Source organism: Rattus norvegicus, chromosome 6, assembly GCF_036323735.1.
Source record: "Rattus norvegicus strain BN/NHsdMcwi chromosome 6, GRCr8, whole genome shotgun sequence".
Classification (NCBI taxonomy): Eukaryota; Metazoa; Chordata; class Mammalia; order Rodentia; family Muridae; genus Rattus; species Rattus norvegicus.
This window is the reverse complement of record NC_086024.1, coordinates 27980295-28000216: the sequence shown is the minus strand read 5'-3', so window position 1 is coordinate 28000216 and position 19922 is coordinate 27980295. Positions and strand designations below refer to the sequence as shown.

Sequence of the window (19922 nt, the reverse complement as noted above, 5' to 3'; positions counted from 1 at the left end):
AGCTCACTGGAGGCACCTCCCAAGCCTGATCCACTCCTCTGCTCAGATGCGGCAGCTATGTCCCAACAGCTGGGCTACATTTTCATCCTGGCTTCAGCTTTCTGAAGTAGTTTACTAGCATATACCTTTACCCCTGCAATGGCAGCCCCTCCCCACTCCACTGCCACTTTGAGAAGTATCAGTACTGAGAGGCTTCTCACTGCTAGGCTCAGGAAACCTTACTAGGCACTATAACCCATGTAGAAACCTGATTTTTGTGTCCTCCCCCTTCTCTTGCTGTAGAAAGATTTTTTTTTTTTTGGTCTGAGAAATAAAAGCAAGCACAGAAAGAGGATGGCTACCTAACATGTTCACTTCCTGTGTCAGTGATTGGTCCTGAGTTTTCTGTCTGGATGAACATGGGGTAAGCCACAGCCACACAGAACAAGGGTTTGTACATCTCTAAATAGATAGCTCCTGTCATCTCTTTCCTCTTTCTAACAATGCATAGCATAGCAGCCATCTGGGTTAGCTTTGTGCTGTGATGTGAGCATCTGCCAATGAAGGAGACGAAGAGGAAGGGGAGAGAGGGAGGAAAGTGAAACCGGTTGGGTCTGTTGTATCAAAGTGGTGTGTGATTACGGTGTTGGCATAACCTCTGCTGTGTTCTCCAACACTTACCCTGTAACGTACATAAAGCCTATGTTTTCTAACTTCAAAAGTTACTCTATACACTGCATTAAAGAGGTTCTTGGAAGAACCAGAGACTTTTGTCTTAAAATTGAGCCACACATGCCCTGATTCTTACTTAACCTCTCAGGAGAGATGAGTCCCAGAGCTTTTTTCTCTGCTCGCAGCAGCAGCGGTGGCAGCAGCAGCAGCGGCAGCAGCAACAGCCGTAGCCTTTGTTCCTGAGAGCTACACATGCAAGAGAAATGACTCTCTCCAGGAAAGCAAGCTGCCTTGATTCAGCTCAGCAGTCTTCCATCAAGCTGAGGCCTCACATTCCGAATGGGAGATGGGTTTCTGAGTGCCTGAAGTGACTTAGTTTCTAGGCATTGAGCAGGAATCCAGGCCAAGCGATAGAACAGTACCAATAGTGGTTTGGCAGCTGGCTTGAGACCAGAATGGACTGTAGTGCAGAACCAGAGTTCAGGAAAAGACAAAACTCACCTGCAGCAGATACTTTATTTTTTCTAGGTATCTTTCTTACAAACCCAGCAGCTTGTCCCTACCTCATTAACTATACCTGTCTGTCCCCAGCAAAACTTACTTTTCATTTCAAAGGAGGAAAGAATGAATTAAGAGAGCCTGCTTCCGTTATATGAAAAATTGCATACACCATAACCTCTTTTTGTATTGAAATCATTTTATTGCTTTTTTTTTTTTTTTTTGAAGTTGAGACTTCCTGCTGTAGTTTAGATGACTACCACCAACTGGAAGATGGTGGTGACCTTCTGGTTTGGCAGTCAGATGGCTTAGGCTAAAAAAGTGTGCATAAGCTCTACAGCTATAACAAAGCTGTGTCACAGCGTGTGCACCAAGATAGGGATGATGGAGCCTGTGAGCTAAAAGTGGCCTTTTGTATAGAGCATTGACTTTCCACATCTAAGACAGCCTCCCCCCAAGAGACACACGTGGCCCACTCTGCAGATGAGGAACTGAGGCTGGGGAAAGCTATTTTGCAGAAAGTACAAAACCATATCAGTCTTGACTGTTGCTCCGGCTCATGATCGTGCCTCTGAGAAAGTTGATGAGTGGGGTGGGAAAGCTCCAGTCACAGGGAACTGACTGCTGGCAGACGATTTCAGTGCTCTGAAAAGAGGCATGGCGTCTCTGTGGTAGGATATGTAAGTGTGACTGTGCCCTGGAAAAGACCAGAGGCAGGAATCTTTGGTCTCCAGTGTACCCGACACATTCATAGCTGGATTTATGTGCTAAGTGCTCTGTATATTGCTGAATGAATAGTGCTATTATCATACCTAGTAGGTACACAGTAAAGCTGTGTCCAATATGAAAGCACGGAGACCATAATCATGCACCCCAACAATAACATCTTAATTGTTTCAAAGGCGAGAAAGCTCAGCATACGGTGCATGTGCTGACACTCCCTGTAATCTGCTAATGATTTGTGTCCTGAACTTTTTTTTTAATCTTTTTGTGTGTATTTTTAATAGGATTTTTTTATTTACATTTCAAATGTTACCCCCTTTCCCAGTTTCCCATCCATAAATGCCCTATCACATCCCCCTCCCCCTTCTATGAGTGTGTTCACTCACCCATCACTGATCCCTTCCTGCCTCCCCAGCCCTGACATTCTCCTACACTGGGGCATCCAGCCTTGACAGAACCAAGTGCCCAACTACATAAGCAGCTGGAGCCATGGGTCTGTCCATGTGTGCTCTTTGGGTAGTAGTTTAGTCCCTGGGAGCTCTGGTTGGTTAGTATTGTTGTTCTTATGGGGTTGCAAACCCCTTCAGCTCCTTCAATCCTTTCTCTAACTCCTCCAGTGGGGACCCCCCTTCTCAGTTCAGTAATTGGCTGCAAGTATTCGCCTCTGTATTTGTCATGCTCTGACAGAACCTTTCACCCTCTCAGAAGACAACTATATCAGACTCTTGTCAGCATGCACTGATTACTATCACCAATAGTGTCTGGATTGGTGTTTGTATATGGGATGGATCCCCCAGGTGGGGCAATCTCTGAATGGCCAGTCTGTTAGTCTCTGATCCGAACTTAGTTTCGTATCTCCTATGAATATTTTTGATCCCTCTTCTAAGAAGAACTGAAGCATCCACACTTTGGTCATCCTTCTAGAGCATCATGTGGTCTATAGATTGTATTTTGGGTAATCCAAGCTTTTGGGCTAATATCCACTTATCAGTGCATACCATGTATATATTTTTGTGATTGGGTTACCTCACTCAGGATGATATTTTCTAGTTCCATCCATTTGCCCATGAATTTCATTAAGTCATTGTTTTAGATAGCTGAGTAGTACTCCATTGTGTAGATGTACCACATGTTCTGTATCTACTCCTCTGTTGAAGGACATCTGGGTTTTTTCCAGCTTCTGACTATTTATAAGTAAGACTCCTATGAACATAGTGGAGCATGTGTCTTTGTTATATGTTGGAGCATATTTTGGGTATATGCCCACGTGTGGTATAACTGGGTCCTCAGGTAGCACTATGTCCAATTTTCTGAGAAACCTCCAGACTGATTTCCAGAGTGTTTGTACCAGCTTGCCATCCCACCAACAATGGAGGAGTGTTCCTCTTTAAACTCCATGTCCTTGCCAGCATTTGCTGTCACCTGAGTTTTTGATCTTAGCCATTCTCACTGGTGTGAGGTAAAATCTCAGGGTTGTTTTGATTTGCATTTCCCTTATGACTAAGGATGTTGAACATTTCTTTAGGTGCTTCTCAGTCATTCTGTATTCCTCAGTTGAGAATTCTTTGTTTAACTCTGTACCCCATTTTTTAATACGGTTATTTGATTCTCTGGAGCCTAACTTCTTGAGTTCTTTGAATATATTGGATATTAGCCCTCTATTGGATGCAGGATTGGTAAAGATCTTTTCCCAATCTGTTGGTTGCTGTTTTGTCCTATTGACAGTGTCCTTTGTCTTACCGAAGCTTTGCAATTTTATGAGGTCTCATTTGTCGATTCTTGATCTTAAAGTATAAGCCACTGGTGTTCTGTTCAGGAAATTGGCTCTTCCCCACTTTTTCTTCTATTGGTTTGAGTGTATCTGGTTTGATGTGGAGGTCCTTGATCCACTTGGAATTAGCTTTGTACAGGGTGATGAGCATGGATCGATCAGCATTTTTCTACATGCTGACCTGCAGTTGAACCAGCACCATTTGTTGAGAATGGTATCTTTTTTCCACTGGATGGTTTTAGCTCCTTTGTCAAAGATTAAGTGACCATAGGTGTGTGGGTTCATTTCTGGGTCTTCAATTCTATTCCATTGATCTACCTGCCAGTCTCTGTACCAACCATACAGTTTTTATCACTGTTGCTCTGTATTACAGCTTGAGGTCAGGGATGGTGATTCCCCCAGAAGTTCTTTTATTGTTGAGGATAGTTTTTGCAATCCTGGGTTTTCTGTTATTCCAAATAAGTTTGCAAATTGCTCTTTCTAACTGTATGAAGAATTGAGTTATAATTTTGATGGGGATTGCATTGAATCTGTAGATTGCTTTTGGCAAGATGACCATTTTTACAATATTAATTCTGCCAATCCATAAGCATGGAAGATCCTTCCATCTTCTGAGATCTTCAGTTTCTTTCTTCAGAGACTGGAAGTTCTTGTCATACAGATCTCTCACTTGCTTGGTTAGAATCACACTGAGATATTTTATGTCATTTGTGACTATTGTGAAGGATGTCGTTTCCCTAATTTTTTTCTCAATCTGTTTATCCTTTGAGTATAGGAAGGCTACTGATTTGAGTTGTTTTTATATCCAGCCACTTTACTGAAGTTGTTTATCAGGTTTAGAGTTCTGTGGTGGAATTTTTAGGGTCACTTAAGTATACTATCATATCATCTTCAAATAGTGATATTTTGATTTTTTTCCTTCCCAATTTGTATTGCTTTGACCTCTTTTTCTTGTCTGATTGCTTTGACTAGGACTTTGAGTACTATATTAAATAAGTAGGGAGAGAGTGGGCAGCCTTGCCTAGTCCCTGATTTTAGTGGGATTGCTTCAAATTTTTCTCCATTTAGTTTGATGTTGGCTATTCGTTTGCTATATATTGCTTTTACTATGTTTAAGTATGAGCCATAAGCCCATGATCTTTCCAAGACTTAACATGAAGGGGTGTTGGATTTTGTCAAATGCTTTCTCAGCATCTAATGAAATGATCATGTGGTATTTTTCTTTGAGTTTGTTCATATAGTGGATTATGTTGATGCATTTCTATATATTGAACCATCCCTGCATACCTCAGGTGAACCCTATTTGATCATGATGGATGATCATTTTGATATATTCTTGAATTTGGTTCTGAGAATTTTTTTCTTTTTTCTTTTTTTTTTTACTTTTCTATTTTTCAGAGCTGGGGACCAAACCCAGGGCCTTGTGCTTGCTAGGCAAGCGCTCTACCACTGAGCTAAATCCCCAACCCCCTGAGAATTTTATTGAGTATTTTTACATTGATATTCGGAAGGGAAATTGGCCTGAAGTTCTTTTTCTTTGTTGGGTCTTTGTGTGGTTTAGGTATAAATGTAATTGTGACTTCATAGAAGGAACTGGGTAGTGTTCCTTCTGTATCTATTTTGTGGAATAGTTTGCACAGTATTGGTATTAGGTTTTCTATGTAGGTTTGATAGAATTTCACACTCAACCCATCTGGTCCTGGGCTTTTTTTGGTTGGGAGACGTTTAATGACTGCTTCTATTTCTTTAGGAGTTATGGGACAGTTTTTATGGTTTATCTGATTCTGATTTAATTTTGGTATGTGGCATCTGTCTAGAAAATTGTTCATTTTCTCCAGATTTTCCAGTTTTGTTGAATATAGGCTTTCATAGTAGGACCTGATGATTTCTTGAATTTTCTCGGTTTCTGTTGTTATGCCTCCCTTTTCATTTCTGATTTTGATAATTTAGATACTCTCTCTGTGCCCTCTGGTTTGTCTGGCTAAGGGTTTATCTATCTTACTGGTTTTCTCAAAGAACTAGCTCCTGCTTTTGTTGATTCTTTTTTTTTTTTTTAATTAACTTGAATATTTCTTATATACATTTCGAGTGTTATTCCCTTTCCCGGTTTCCAGGCAAACATCCCCCTCCCCCCTCCCCTTTTTTATGGGTGTTCCCCTCCCCATCCTCCTCCCATTGCTGCCCTCCCCCCAACAATCTAGTTCACTATAGTTCTTTTGTTTCTACTTGCTTGATTTTAGCCCCAAGTTTATTTCCTGCCTTCTACTCCTCTTGGGTATATTTGCTTCTTTTTGTTCTAGAGCTTTCAGGTGTGCTGTCAAGCTGCCAGTATATGTTCTCTCCAGTTTCATTTTGCAGGCACTCAGAGCTATGAGTTTTCCTCTTAGCACTGCTTTCATTGTGTCCCATAAGTTTGGGTATGTTGTGCCTTCATTTTCATTAAATTCTAAAAAGTCTTTAATTTCTTTATTTCTACCTTGACCAACTTATCGTTGCGTAGTTGTTCGGCTTCCATGTGTATGCAGAGTTTCTGTCTTTTTGGTTGCTATTGAAGACCAGCCTTAGTTCTGGTGATCTGATAGGATTCATGGAATTATTTCAGTCTTCTCGTATCTGTTGAGGCCTGTTTTGTGACAGATTATATGGTCAATTTTAGAGAAGGTACCATGAGGTGCTGAGAAGAAGGTATATTCTATTTTTTTCTGGATGAAATGTTCTATAAATATCTGTTAAATCCATTTGGTTCATAACTTCTGTTAGTTTCACTGTGTCTCTGTTTAGTCTCTGTTTCCATGATCTGTCCATTGATGAGAGTGGGGTGTTGAAGTTTCCCACTATTATTGTGTGAGATGTAATGTGTGTTTTGAGCTTTAGTAAGGTTTCCTTTATGAATATAGGTGCCCTTGCATTTGGAGCATAAATATCCAGAACTGAGAGTTCATTTTGGTGTATTTTTCCTTTGATGACTATGAAGTGTCCTTCCTTAACTTTTTTGATAACTTTTGGTTAAAAGTCGATTTTGGTTGATATTAGAATGGCTGCTCCAGCTTGTTTCTTGGGACCATTTGCTTGGAAAATTGTTTTCCAGTCTTTTCCTCTGAGGTAGTGTCTGCCTTTGTCAGTGAGAGATGTTTCCTGTATGTAGCAAATTGCTGGGTCCTCGTTATGTATCCAGTGTGTTATTCTATGTCTTTTTATTGAAGGATTGAGTCCATTGATGTTAAGAGATATTAAGGAATAGTGATTGTTGTGACCTGATATTTTTGTTGTTAGAGGTGGAATTATGCTTGTGTGACTCTCTTCTTTTGGGTTTGCTGCAATAAGATTATTTTCTTGCTTTTTCTAGGATGTAGTTTCCCTCCTTGTGTTGGAATTTTCCATCTATTATTTTTTGTAAAGGCTGGATTTGTGGAAAGATATTGTGTAAATTTGGTTTTGTCATGGAATATCTTGGTTTCTCTATCTATGTTAATTGGGAGTTTTGCTGGATATAGTAGCCTGGGCTGTCCGTGTGTTCTCTTAGGTTCTGTATGACATCTGCCCAGGATCTTCTAGCTTTCATTGTCTCTGTTAAGAAGTCTTGTGAAATTCTGATAGGTCTGCCTTTATATGTTACTTGACTTTTTCTCTTATTGCTTTTAATATTCTTTCTTTCTTTAGTGTATTTGGTGTTTTGCCTATTACGTGACAGAAGGAATTTATTTTCTGGTCCAATCTATTTGGAGTTCTTATATGTTTATGGGCATCTCTTTCTTTAGGTTAGGGAAGCTTTCTTCTATAATTTTATTGAAGATATTTACTGGTCCTTTAAATTGGGAATCTTCACTCTCTTCTATACCTATTATCTTTAAGTTTGATCGTCTCATTGTGTCCTGGATTTCCTGGATGTTTTGGGTTAGGAGCTTTTTGCGTTTTACATTTTCTTTGATGGTTGTGTCAATGTTTTCTATGGTATTTTCTGCACCTGAGATTCTCTTCTATCTCTTATATTTTGTTGGTGATGCTTGCATCTATGACTTCTGATTTCTTTCCTAGGTTTTCTATCTCCGGTGGTCTCCCCTGTGCTCTCAGGATTATCCGCACTTCTGAGAGTCCAGCTCTCCTGCCTTCCCACAATGGGATCTGGGTATAGAGAGCTGTAGGACTGGGTCAGCTCTGGGCACCAGACTTTTAACATTTTAGCAGCCATGTTGGGACCAGTAGTGAAATAAGAAGTCTTTCTTCCATTCATATTGTATTTTAAGTGTTTTTTTTTTCTCATCATTTTAGCAAAGAATGACAATATTCACAAAGTACATAGATTTTTTTTGTGAAAGAATAGACTAGAAGGGTCTGTGTCATCAGTGATACAGTGCAGATGTACATAGTGTAGGTGATGGTTGTAGTTTTGTCCTGGGATGAAAGGATGTCACTTGGCTCTTAAAGAACTATATTTGTTTACTGATGCCCATTTTGGCTTTGTACTGTGTATGTGAAAACCCCAGGAGCAGAGACTAACCTCTGCATACTAGTCTGCTTCTAGATGGCCCTGCCATGTAGTTAGCACCTGTGCTTGTGTGTGCGTTTCTACTAAAAACAGGCTAATTTAATGGCATGATGTGGGAGCTTTTTAAAATCTACCTTTCTTTTTTAGATTTATTTATTTATTTTATGTGTATAAGTACATTGCTACTGTTTTAGACACACCAGAAGAGGGCATCAGATCTCATTACAGAGGGTTGTGAGCTACCATGTGGTGGCTGGGATTTGAACTCAGGACCTCTGGAAGAGCAGCCAGTGCTCTTAACCGCTGAGCCATCTCTCCAGCCTTTTTTTTCCTTTTTTTTTTTTTGTTTTGTTTGTTTGTTTGTTTGAGACAGGGTTTCTTTGTATAGCATTGGCTGTCCAGGAATTTTCTCTGTAAACCAGGGTGGCCTTGAACTCATAGAAATCCTCTTACTTCTGCCTCCTGAGTGCTGAGCTTCATGGCATGTACCACAGCCGCCCAGACATGACTTCTTAATGGAACACAAATATTTGTCAACCAGATTTCTGGTGTCACATACAGTATACGTACATATCAGAATCTATGGTGGTGTGTATAGTGCATACAAACCGTCTATGCAGTTCTGTCACATAGCTAAGGTTTGGATTCTCATATCTGACTGGTGAAGTCCACTTATGGAAGATGTTCTCATGCCTACAACTTAATTTGAGTTTTCAGGTTCTCTTTGCTTTCCTGTTTTGTTTTTTGTTTTTTGTTTTTTTTTTTTAAATATTTGAGTACTAAGATTTGATCTGATCTTGGGGGGTAGTTAGCTAGTAATTTTTATGGAGGTTGGGAAAATTTTGGACCCTACCATGCATAAATTCTGAAAAGATCATTGGTTGCTCTTTTGTGTGTTGTCGTTGATAAGACAGGATGACAGCTTACAGAGACTGCTCTCACAGAAGACCTGAGGTCAATTCCCAGCACTCACACATATCACTCCAGCTCCGGGGGATCAAATACTCTCTTCCTCAAAGTCAAGCCGTTCATAATAAAACTGAGGGAAAACAACATAAAAATTAACTACTCAAATACAATCATATTAAACCAGAGCTCTAGTAACAGGTTGAATTGTGTATTTAATGTGCTAAGACACTAAAACCCACATTTTAGTTGGAGCCAGAACTATTCATTTTATTAAGTAAATGTTAATAATGAAAACAAGAACAGAAAATTTGCTGTAATGCTGAAAACTAAACACGAAACAAGAAGGATAATATGTAGCCCTTTTCCTTGAATGGAAGACTTAAAATGGCAGTTGTTTCAAAATTATAAGGCAAATGCAATATAAGTAGAGTTTCCAGTTAGACTTTTCTGTTGTTGTTTTGGCTTTGGAGTTCTGTCATAGTTGTTTCTGTGCTGAGGCACCCTGACCAAGGCAGCCTTTAGGAGGAGTTTAAAGGACTTACCGTTCCTAAGGGTGAGTCCATGACTGTGACGGTAGGGAGCAAACCACCATGAGGTGAGAGAGGATTGGTTTCAGAGTTGGATTAAATGCTCTCAGAGAGTTTATATAAAAGATAGTTGCCAAGGTCAGATCAGTTATAGTGACCACAAAAGTCGTGCCTACCTTAGCAGCTGCTGAGTCAATAGAAAAACCAGCGTGGATTTGGAGTAGGAAGAAGTGCGAGGCTTGTAGAGCAGCAGAGGGAAGAGACTAGATTGTGAGATACTCCAGCTACACGAAGTTAGGTAGCAGGAGGGAAGTGGTGTTTTCATCATGCAGAGAAAGATACAGTTCCATACCCTGTAGGTCCAAGAGAGTTGGGAGGAAGCATTAAAACACTAACATAAGGACATTTCCTGATAATTTACACAGTTGTATTGCATGCTATCAATAAAGGTAATAATTAGTATTTGTAAAAATATTTATAACAAAATGCTCAGAGAATTAATAGTCTGACAAACTTATGTTCATTGAATTAATAATCTGATAAGAAAGGAGCTAGCACATGGACTAGAAAGGAATAAAGAAGTAAATGCAGGACTTAGACTTGAAAGTGAAGCTGCATTCACAGAGGAGTAACCCCAGTCTCTCTCCCTGAATCATAAACCCCACAGTTTAGATCAGCAGTCACAAACAAGCCACAGCTTCCCTGCAAATGTATGTCTGTACCCCCAGCTCTGAGGGGAATGGAGCAACAAGATGTCTGGAGTCTGCCAGCTTCTAGCTGAGACCTGAACCCTGGCTAGGAAAGAGACGCTGCCTCAGAAGAGCAGGCTGAGAGTGATGTAGAAGATGCCTTGCACCCTCTTTTGACCTCCCTTCACGATACCTACCCCACACACATAAATTAAACAGAAAAACCTTGATGATCAGGAGGCAAAATACTAACAGGTATAATAAACCTGTTTACCTCACAAAACAAACAGACCTCATAGAGACTCTAGGAAATGACAAATAACTAAATTTTTATATCTCATCAAAGACATAAAAGACTTTGAAACAAAATTGCATGTTTCATCATCTTTCTAAAAATACAGTACAAGCATTAGTTAAAACACAAAAAAGTAGGCCATTTATTTCTTGTGTGTATTCAAACATTTCTGGGAGTCAGTTTTTCATATGTAGCAAAAATCTCTTAATGCATTCATTTACATTCTTTGATCTAGCTAATCAGCATACTCTAGAAAATTACCATCATTGATTACAGAAGTATCTACTTGTATTAGAGTTTCCATTGCTGTGAAGAGACATCAGGACCAAGGCAACTCTTATAAAGAACAACATTTAATTGGAACTGGCTTACAGATTCAGAGGTTCTATCCATTATCATCATGGCAGGAAGCATGGCAGCATCCAGGCAGACATGGGGCTGGAGGAGCCATAGGTTCTAAACCTTGATCAAAGGCAGACAGGAAAAGACTTCTGCACTGGGAAGAGCCTCAAAGTCAACATCTGCAATGACGCACCTCCTCCAACAAGGCCACACCTCCTCCAACAAGGCCACACCTCCTAATAGTGCCACTCCTTGGGCCAAGCATATTCAAACCACCACACCACTTAATGCTACTTAATGTAAATATTCAAATAATGTAAATATTCAAAGACTAGGGACTTTGATTCTTTAAAGCACTCATCCATAAAGTGATGCTTTAGGAAAAGTTAAATGACATGGATGGAAAGTATAAAACAGGGTTTTAGTCTGGGTTACTTGTTGTATGTCTCCATCTCTCATCATAAATTTTCAACTTGGACCAGGAAAAAAACCAAAAGCAAAATATAAAACAAAACAAAAACAGAGAATAATGTTCCAAGTAGGAAATGAAAAAATTTTCTCTAGTAGCAAGCGTGGTACTGTTTGAGTCCTAAAGCCAGTTGATATTAAGTGGCTCATGCATACTCTTATTTTGAGGCTGGAAGGTGTCTTATTTATTCCTATTTTCAGTCTGAATATTCTGACTCCATTTATTCAAAATGGTGTTCGGGTGGGGTAAACAGTGCCAGCATGTCACGGTTTGTTAACAGTACAGCCGGGTGTCAGCTTTGGTTCAAGAGAAAGGTTGCGTAGTTATGAAACCCAGCTTCTGCCCCAAGTGATAATGATTTTTCTATTTTGTTTATTAAATATGAAAATTTAAAACCAGTGGCTTTCAGTATTTTAACATGAAATGCATCATGGGAGATAAGTTGACATTATTTGTAATTAAATGTGCTGTGAATACCAAGGGAGAGGTGTCTTCTTGTTGGCTCTCCTGTTATCTCTTTATTCTAAACACTATAATGCTGTTCTGTACATATGCTCATTTATAAAAATAGTAGTCTCCAAAGTTCTAAATCTCAAGCAATCTGTAAGAGACTTTCAGACTATTACCCTTTCAGGAACAAAGGTTCGTGGAACCCAAGTTAGAAAAACAAAGCATCATGAGGCCAGCCTAGTCTCACTAAACAATTAGGTGGTGTAGTAGATTCTAACATTTATGAACTTACTGTGTGATGTGTTTTATAAAACAAAGATACGTTTTGTAGAGTGTGGCATGGTGTGCTGCCCATACTGAGGCTCCTCCCCGCCCCCCAGGTACCAGGTGTAAGCAGATAGATGTAGTATAGAATAGAGTTTATTTGGGGACAGGGGAAGGGAAGTTGAGAGAGAGAGAGTAGAGGGAGAGAGAAGAGAGTCAGAGAGGGGAGAGGCCAAACAGACCCTTTTACAGCAAAACCAGGCCTACCTGCCTGTTGCTGGATAAATGTTGGGCAGAGTGTAGAAGGAATGCCATCACTGTCTAAAAACTCACTTTGCATTTTCCCCCTAAATTTTTATAACTTCCCAACAAAGAAGACATGGCTCTCATATTTTCATATTTCATATTTTCAGATAAATCATAATCATACTGCTCACATGCAAATTTCTAGAACCTCTTTAGGTGCCAAGATTTTAAACAAGCAAATATGTGGTTCTTATTTGAGTATACAGTGGCAGCTGGGTCTCATGGCTGGCGGGGCCACTCTAGACCTTGTTCATTTGTTTTTAAAAAGGGGTGGGGGGATCTTCATTGGAGCTGGATGTTGAAGGAAGTTGGATCAGGCATTTCAGCAAGAGAAGCAGAAGGGATTCAGGAGACGGCCTTGTAAAACAGCAGTTGGAACATTTATCTCGAGTAAAAAAAGGCCCAACCAGGAGGCCCCTGATTGACAACCTCAGATTCTAGGCAAACAATGCTAAGGATAATGGTAGAGAGGGAGCATAGTACAAATGTAGTTTTCCTACAGACAGCACGCCGATGAGAACTGCTTTAGAGAGAATGGCTGTGGCTTCTCCTGTTGGCCTTATGGCCGCTGACAGTGCTAGCTGTGACACTTACTGGGCCTCGAGCTATTCTCCCTGGACATTTTAGATGACTCTCAACCGTTCACTGGTGCTTAGAGATACAGAGCCATCACTTCTATAGCTCCTTACCTCACCCCATGCTGTGCATGTTAGTGAATCGAGGCTGTCTTGAGTTACTGTCATTCTGTCAAAACATACGAGTTATTTACTAAACATCATCACCCCCAAAACATGAAGGGACACACGCATGCGCACGCACACACACACACCCTTTATATGGAAAAGTAATTTAGTTTCTCACTGAAGCAAGTAAGTTTTTTACAGTTTTGATAACAATTTCTGACAACCAATGGATATTTCATAATAAATTTAAGGACCACTTATAAGAGCTAAGGGACTGGCTCAGTGAGTAAAGGGCACTTCCTTGGTAAGATGAGGGCCTCAGTTCGAATCCCCAGCACCTCTGCAAAGGCTTGACATGCCCTGTGTGCCTTGAACCCCACTGCTGGGGAGCACGGACACCCCAAGAACTCGTCCAGCCAGTATGGCAAGCTTCAGGTTTATTGAGAGACTATGAGAGAAAAGCAGAGAATAGCTCAAGGCCCAGCATCCTACTGTGCCCTCCATATGTATGCACATGCTCATACATGTGTACATCATACACAAAGATGAATTGTGTAGGAGAAGGGCTAAGACACTAAGAACAGACAGATTCAAAGATCAAATGGGAAACTGGTGCAGCATGAGGAGTAGAAGTGAGAAACTATACAGAGCTGCAGTCTGGCGAAGGTTGTGAGCGTGCAGTGCTACGGAGATGCCAGTAACTGTGATTAAATAGGTTTGGGTGAAGGGGGAAAGCAGAAGGAATTTTTTTGAGATAAATGAAATCTGAACATAATTTTGATTCCGGCAATGACATGGCAGACCATCTTTTCTTCACAGAGAGAGAGAGAGAGAGAGAGAGAGAGAGAGAGAGAGAGAGAGAGAGAGAGAGAGAGAGAGGAGATGAGGGTGGAGATACAACATCCAGCTGCACATTGGCTGTGGTGTGTGTGCAGCAGACCTGAACAGAACCTGGCCTGTGTGTGCAGAGGGAGCCAGTAACAAACTGACTTTGTAGTCAAGGAAAGGGCTTCTCCTAGGACTGTCAGGAAACAAGTTGAGATCTAGTCATCCTAATGTAAATCATGGTATATATAACCAAGACTGACAGTTCTAGAAGACTCGAAGAGCATTTGTAAGAGTGACTGTTCAGTTGGAGTTATGTGTGGGATTTGATGTGGTTGACCTCATTTCTTTGCCATCATCGCGCTACTGAGGTAAAACTTCAGCAGTGAAATACACTCAGTTTAGGTACTGATAGAGGGAGACTGCACTGTCACACCTTGGTCCAGAATATCTCTGTGCGCTCTAGCTTTCCTGTGCCTTCTAGGTATTTCCTTCCCATGTAGGAACCACTGCTGTCACACAGGTAAGTCCTGTCTGAATCATCTATTTCTGATGAAATTCAAATCCTCATCTAGTCTGTTCACTAAAGGGGAGAGAGAACTAGGGGATGGATATTGTCAAAGAACAAAATCCATTGTTTTATATAAGTAATAAAAACACTTTTATAAGCCTAAAAACCAACAGTGCTTGCCCCTGGGCAAACACTAGACTTCTGGGCCCCATGTGTACAGTTGAATGGTATCCACTGTACTCTGCAGATCTTACAGTGCACCAACTCTTTAACCTCAAAGGCCAAAATAAAATAAGCCTGGCTCCCTCTGGCACTCCTCCTTTACCACCACACCACCTCAGTCTTGTTACCTTTTATGCAGCTCTAGTCCTTTGGCTGCCTCTCTGCCTGGTCTGTCGTTAACAGCTGCACTGCTGCTGCCCCACTGCCTCCAGGATCATCCCTGCTTAAAATCTGTGGCTACTACCAAGATGTTTCTCTACCACATACAGTGTACAGGAAGGCCTACACCATACCACGTGCCCCAACCTGTTTTTAATGTCCCATTCCCAGTGTTCAACCCTGTCCATCTGCAGAACTGGCTCCTTCCCTCTCTCATCTCCTATGTCCCAAAGGGACAGTTTGGGACTTTGTGCATCCTTGTTTTCCTGACTATATTGAGAACATTTTGAAGGACACTGGGACCATGTTGGCTGTTTCTTCATCACCAACATCTGGCTTGTGACTTCAAAAACAACCTCGCCAGAACAGAATACCTATGCACAATGGTGTTTCGGATCAGAATCAATGTTGTGGTTGGTAGGTAGGTAGGTAGGTAGGTAGGTAGGTAGATAGATAGATAGATAGATAGATAGATAGATAGATAGATAGATAGATAGATAGATAGAATGGAAAATTTGTGTCTGACAATTTCTTCACATTTGTGATTTTCTGAGGTTCTTTTGCAGCAATTACCATGGTCATTTTAAGGGGAAGGAGAGCACGTTTCTATTGCCTTTGAAGAGATAAATGTGTTAATAGACAGTGTTGGTGTAACAAATCTTGTGGCTGGGCTATATCCTTTAATTCCTACCTCAGATCCAGCTCCCTGTGTGTATTCCTGCAGTTCTAGAATGCAGATTACCATTTCTGGGAATGAAGATCATTTCTTTCTAAAGGTCTTTGTGGTAATTAGCAAACAGGAAAAAAGGCTAAAAATGGCTGGTAAATATTGACCTAAGTACCCAGAAACACTGGTATTTTTAGCCCTTGTTTGTTCGTGGTGGTTCACTCTGTCCTGATTCTTCATGCTTGTGGCTCTGGCTTGCAGAGTGAATCAGCATTACCACCCTGTTGACTGTTGCTAAAGCGAAGCTATTTTCATCTTTCCAAAACCTAGGTAGGAACCTCGATGCTGTCCATGACATCACCGTGGCATATCCTTACAACATTCCTCAAACCGAGAAGCACCTTCTGCTTGGAGACTTTCCCAAGGAGATCCACTTCCATGTCCATAGGTATCCAGTCGACACTCTTCCCACGTCCAAGGAGGACCTTCAGCTCTGGTGCCACAAGAGGTGGGAAGAAAAGGAAGAGAGGCTTCGGTCCTTCTACCAAGGAGAAAAAAACTTTCACTTTACTGGGCAGAGCACAGTTCCACCGTGCAAGTCTGAGCTCAGAGTCCTTGTGGTCAAGCTACTGTCCATACTGTACTGGGCCCTGTTCTGCTCTGCAATGTGCCTGCTTATCTATCTCTACAGCCCTGTTCGGTGGTATTTTATAATTAGCATTGTGTTCTTCGTGCTGCAGGAGAGAATATTTGGTGGACTGGAAATCATCGAACTTGCATGTTACCGCTTTTTACACAAGCACCCACATTTAAATTCAAAGAAAAATGAGTAAGACGGTGGCGTTCCCTGTGAAAACCTAGGATTGTCACGGGAATGTCATAGTCTTTGTAAACTGAGATGAGTTTTGCATGACTATGTCAAATGTTTCTACTGTCGTCATTCTTTGTTAAAGACATTTTGCACTTAATTTTGTGGGGGAAATATTGCTATGGTTTCTTTAAAAATCTCTGAATGTAATTCCAATGCTGTGTATGTAGCAGGGGTCAATCGCTGTGAATGACTAGGGCCAGAGTATTAGAAACAATCACCAAGCTGTTGAGACAAGATGCAAGCTTTTCTGAAAGACCAACCTGTTTCTGACAGACTCAGCTCAGAGGCAGCCCTGGCACCATGAACGCCAGCCCTAGGAGATCTAAGCAGGTAGTTGTCTGCCTCCCCCACGGGGCACAGTCCATTCTTTAGTTCTTTTACACCAATCAAACCCAACAGTGGAATTGTCTTGTCTGAGACTGGTCACCATTAATAGGGACCTTGTGCTGAATGAGACAGGAAAAGACCCTCTCCTCACCTGGAAATCATAGAGCACCATCAGGCTCTCCGCTTGGCTTTTAAGAGACAGAAACCAGTGCAGCTTGCTTTTCACTCACTCAGTCCTGCCCTCCTGATGGTTACCAGGTATGACTTCATCTTTAGTGTGCACTGCTACATGTAAAGATGCATTAGAACAGCATCTGTATTCCAGACAGAAACTGGAAGGCAGTATATGTCCTAAGCATGCAGGGTGTCTACCTTCTGCCATTAGAGCTACAACGAACATGCCCACAGACAGGGTGGTTAGCTAAAGCACCCACACCCTGACAACCTTACCCTTAAAACCAAAAATGCTAAGTTAGAATGAACTCATTCAGTGATAGCAAGGACGCTCTCTCTTTTTAGTCATCTATTGAGTTACATCTAAACACACAATGACCAACTGCCTGCCAAGTATTGCTGTCTTTTGGAAGCAGTGAAAACATAGCAAACCAACAGCACCCAGTGTCCTGGGCAGGGGAATCCTGTGGCCATTGTTTCCGCTCCACTGGACTGCCTGCTCCTATCTGTGTCATGTGATTGGGGCAGAGGCACATAAGCTTCCCACTGTGTCCGGCAGTCTCAGCAGCCATTACTGCCCTGTCCTGAATGATGGCAGCGTGCATCTGCCTGGCAAGGACTTAGCTCACCAAGCACACTCTGAGGAAGCCCTGTTGGGGACAGGAGAACACCATGAGCATATCATGGTTAAGTCTGGTGTTTGGTGTTTGTGCATGTGTTGGTGGGAGGGTGCTAACTGGTGCCTCCGGAGAAACACACCAGCCCATGTTTAACTGCTCCATCGAAGCTCACTTTACTCCTGGCCGGACTTAATAGTCAGTAGTCATGCACACCTGCTCTCAACACAGCTGTTGGGCTTTATAGTTTTTAAGGTAACACACACACACACACACACACACACACACACACACACACACACACCACACACACACACACCACACATACACACACACATACACACCACGCACACGCACACACACACACACACACACACACACACACACACACACACACACACCACGCACGCACAATCTCTCCCCCTTTTTCTTTCCCCAATGAGAAAGGCTTCCTCTGAGACTTCCGTGGATCACATTTAAAGGTGGAAATAGCTAGCAATCAAAATTGCATTTGTTCCCCAGGTAAAGGGAGATGCTGTCGGCTTTGCCCACAGTGGCTGGGCTCCATTAATGGTGACGTCCCTCTCATTGTGCACCCTCAGACTCTCTGTCTCTTGTTCTTCTTCCCTTCGACCTCTTCTGATCATAGAAAACATTAAGGTAGAAAATACCTTAATTTTACTTTATCTACCCAAATTCATAATACTAAGTATAGCACTAAAGCTAGAGAATGTGGATACTCTACTTGCTTAAGAGAAATTTCTCTGAAAGGGGGAAAAACCCTTTTAAATAAAAGATTTTAAATTATAATTACTTACTTATACCTACATGTTTAACTTTGTTAAAATTGTTTATTTAATTTTAAAAATACACATATAGCTAATGCTTTGAGCTAAGAACTGCTTTAAGTCCGTACTTGAGCATCAGGTATAAGCAGATGTGGCCTTGATGGTTGTCAGCCTGAGGAATGCCCCTGCCACACCTTCAGCCAGGGCTCAGTAGCTGCAGCCCTGCTCCAGCAGACCCTGCCCTGCTCCCTGTGCTGGTGAGTAAAATGGACGGAGAAGTGCTCACAGTGCTAGTCGGCTAGTTGATCCCATTCTAGGAGACTTTACAAATAGTGGGTGTGGGTTATTTATACTGTGAACCACTTCACTTTAAAATATGGACCCATATAGAGGAAAGAACTGGCTGGGTGAGGAGTTCCCACATTAGGTGTCTTTGAAACAAACCCAAGGAATCCTAAACTTTAGTCAGCCAACGTGGCAGGGCTGTGGGGAGACTGAAAGGGAAATAGAAAAATATCTGCAAGAGCTCATCACCGAAGACTCTCCCTAAAATCCTGCCTCCCTCCGCATGCTCACAGAACAAACCCGAGAAGAAGCAGCATCTTCCACTCAACATGTTCTGATGGTGACCGCTGCACACGCAGGCCGTATGTTGGTACCCAAGTCTGAATTCTGCAGACAGGTTCCTATTTCACCGGCTCTCAAGTACAGTCACGACAAAGACTATCGAGGGAGCCTGTCGGTGTAAAATTGTTTACATTTCTTTCTATAAAATAATGTGCTTTCAGTGCCTTAGTTATGGCTCCCTTTCTTTTTCCTGTTCTAAGAATTCTATACCGTGTTCTTGGATAAAGTCTCTCCTTGTCACTCACTAGGAGAAAAATGGTGTCCCAACACCAGTCAGTGGTTGACAGAAGTGACAAAACCCTATGTTGAAACATGGAAAAGATAGCTCGGTGCTGAGCTAGTGGCTGCCTAGAGTTCTTACACTGTGGAAAACAATTGCTTGGCCACGCAATGAACTTTACACCACATGTGGCCCTAAAGGTGTCTTGTACCCACCTAAAATTTTTATTTCAGAGTCTTGGTTTTGGTAACTCATTTTTAAAAGATCATTACACGGAGAACACCAAGTTTTAAAACTAACTCACAGAATGGCCTTAGCTTCAGTGTCCACTGGGATGTTTATGAATTACCTGTAAAATGCATCCAGAATAAAGTGGAGTGAATTACATGGTTCAAAAGCTGTTGTGGTTCTGTTTTTTTGGGAGCGACACAGTAAAGGTCACAGGGCTGTTGCTCCCATTGTTGCTATGGGCTTAGCCGAGGCCATTGTTAAGGAGTAGGACAGGTGTTAAAATGCAGTCAGTGTTCACTGATTGAAATGGGGAGGCACAGTGCAGTTGAGTTCATGCCCCAGTGTCAACAACCTGATTTTCTCAGGGCAACTGTCCATTCCATAAGTGTGGGACACATGTGCTTAAAGGAGAAGGAAAGGACTCCACCCCCGTTCCTTCCCTCACCTCACTGTCTGGGCGTGTGGTTCCAAAAGCAAGCCTTAAACTAAAGTGTGACAGATGTACAAAGAACTTCATTAGCTGGAAGGACACAGCTTCAGGGAAAGTTGTAAGCTCTCCAGTGAGCACTGTGTGCGCAGGCCCCGATGTTCTCTGGGAGAGACTGTTGGTCCCAAGGAGG

General features: G+C 41.7%; 1 protein-coding gene across 8 annotated transcripts in view; it reads left to right on the top strand.

Moving 5' to 3' along the window:
* The window catches only part of Lclat1 (lysocardiolipin acyltransferase 1), a 144328-nt gene extending 124860 nt beyond the window's left edge, over positions 1–19468 (top strand). For all 8 annotated transcript variants that reach the window (XM_039113081.2, XM_039113082.2, XM_039113078.2 and 5 more), the window contains one exon: positions 15778–19468. In XM_039113081.2, coding sequence (XP_038969009.1) covers positions 15778–16280 — 503 coding nt within the window. In that variant the 3' untranslated portion in view covers positions 16281–19468. The remainder of the gene's footprint in view (positions 1–15777) is intronic.
* Positions 19469–19922: the final 454 nt, after the last annotated feature.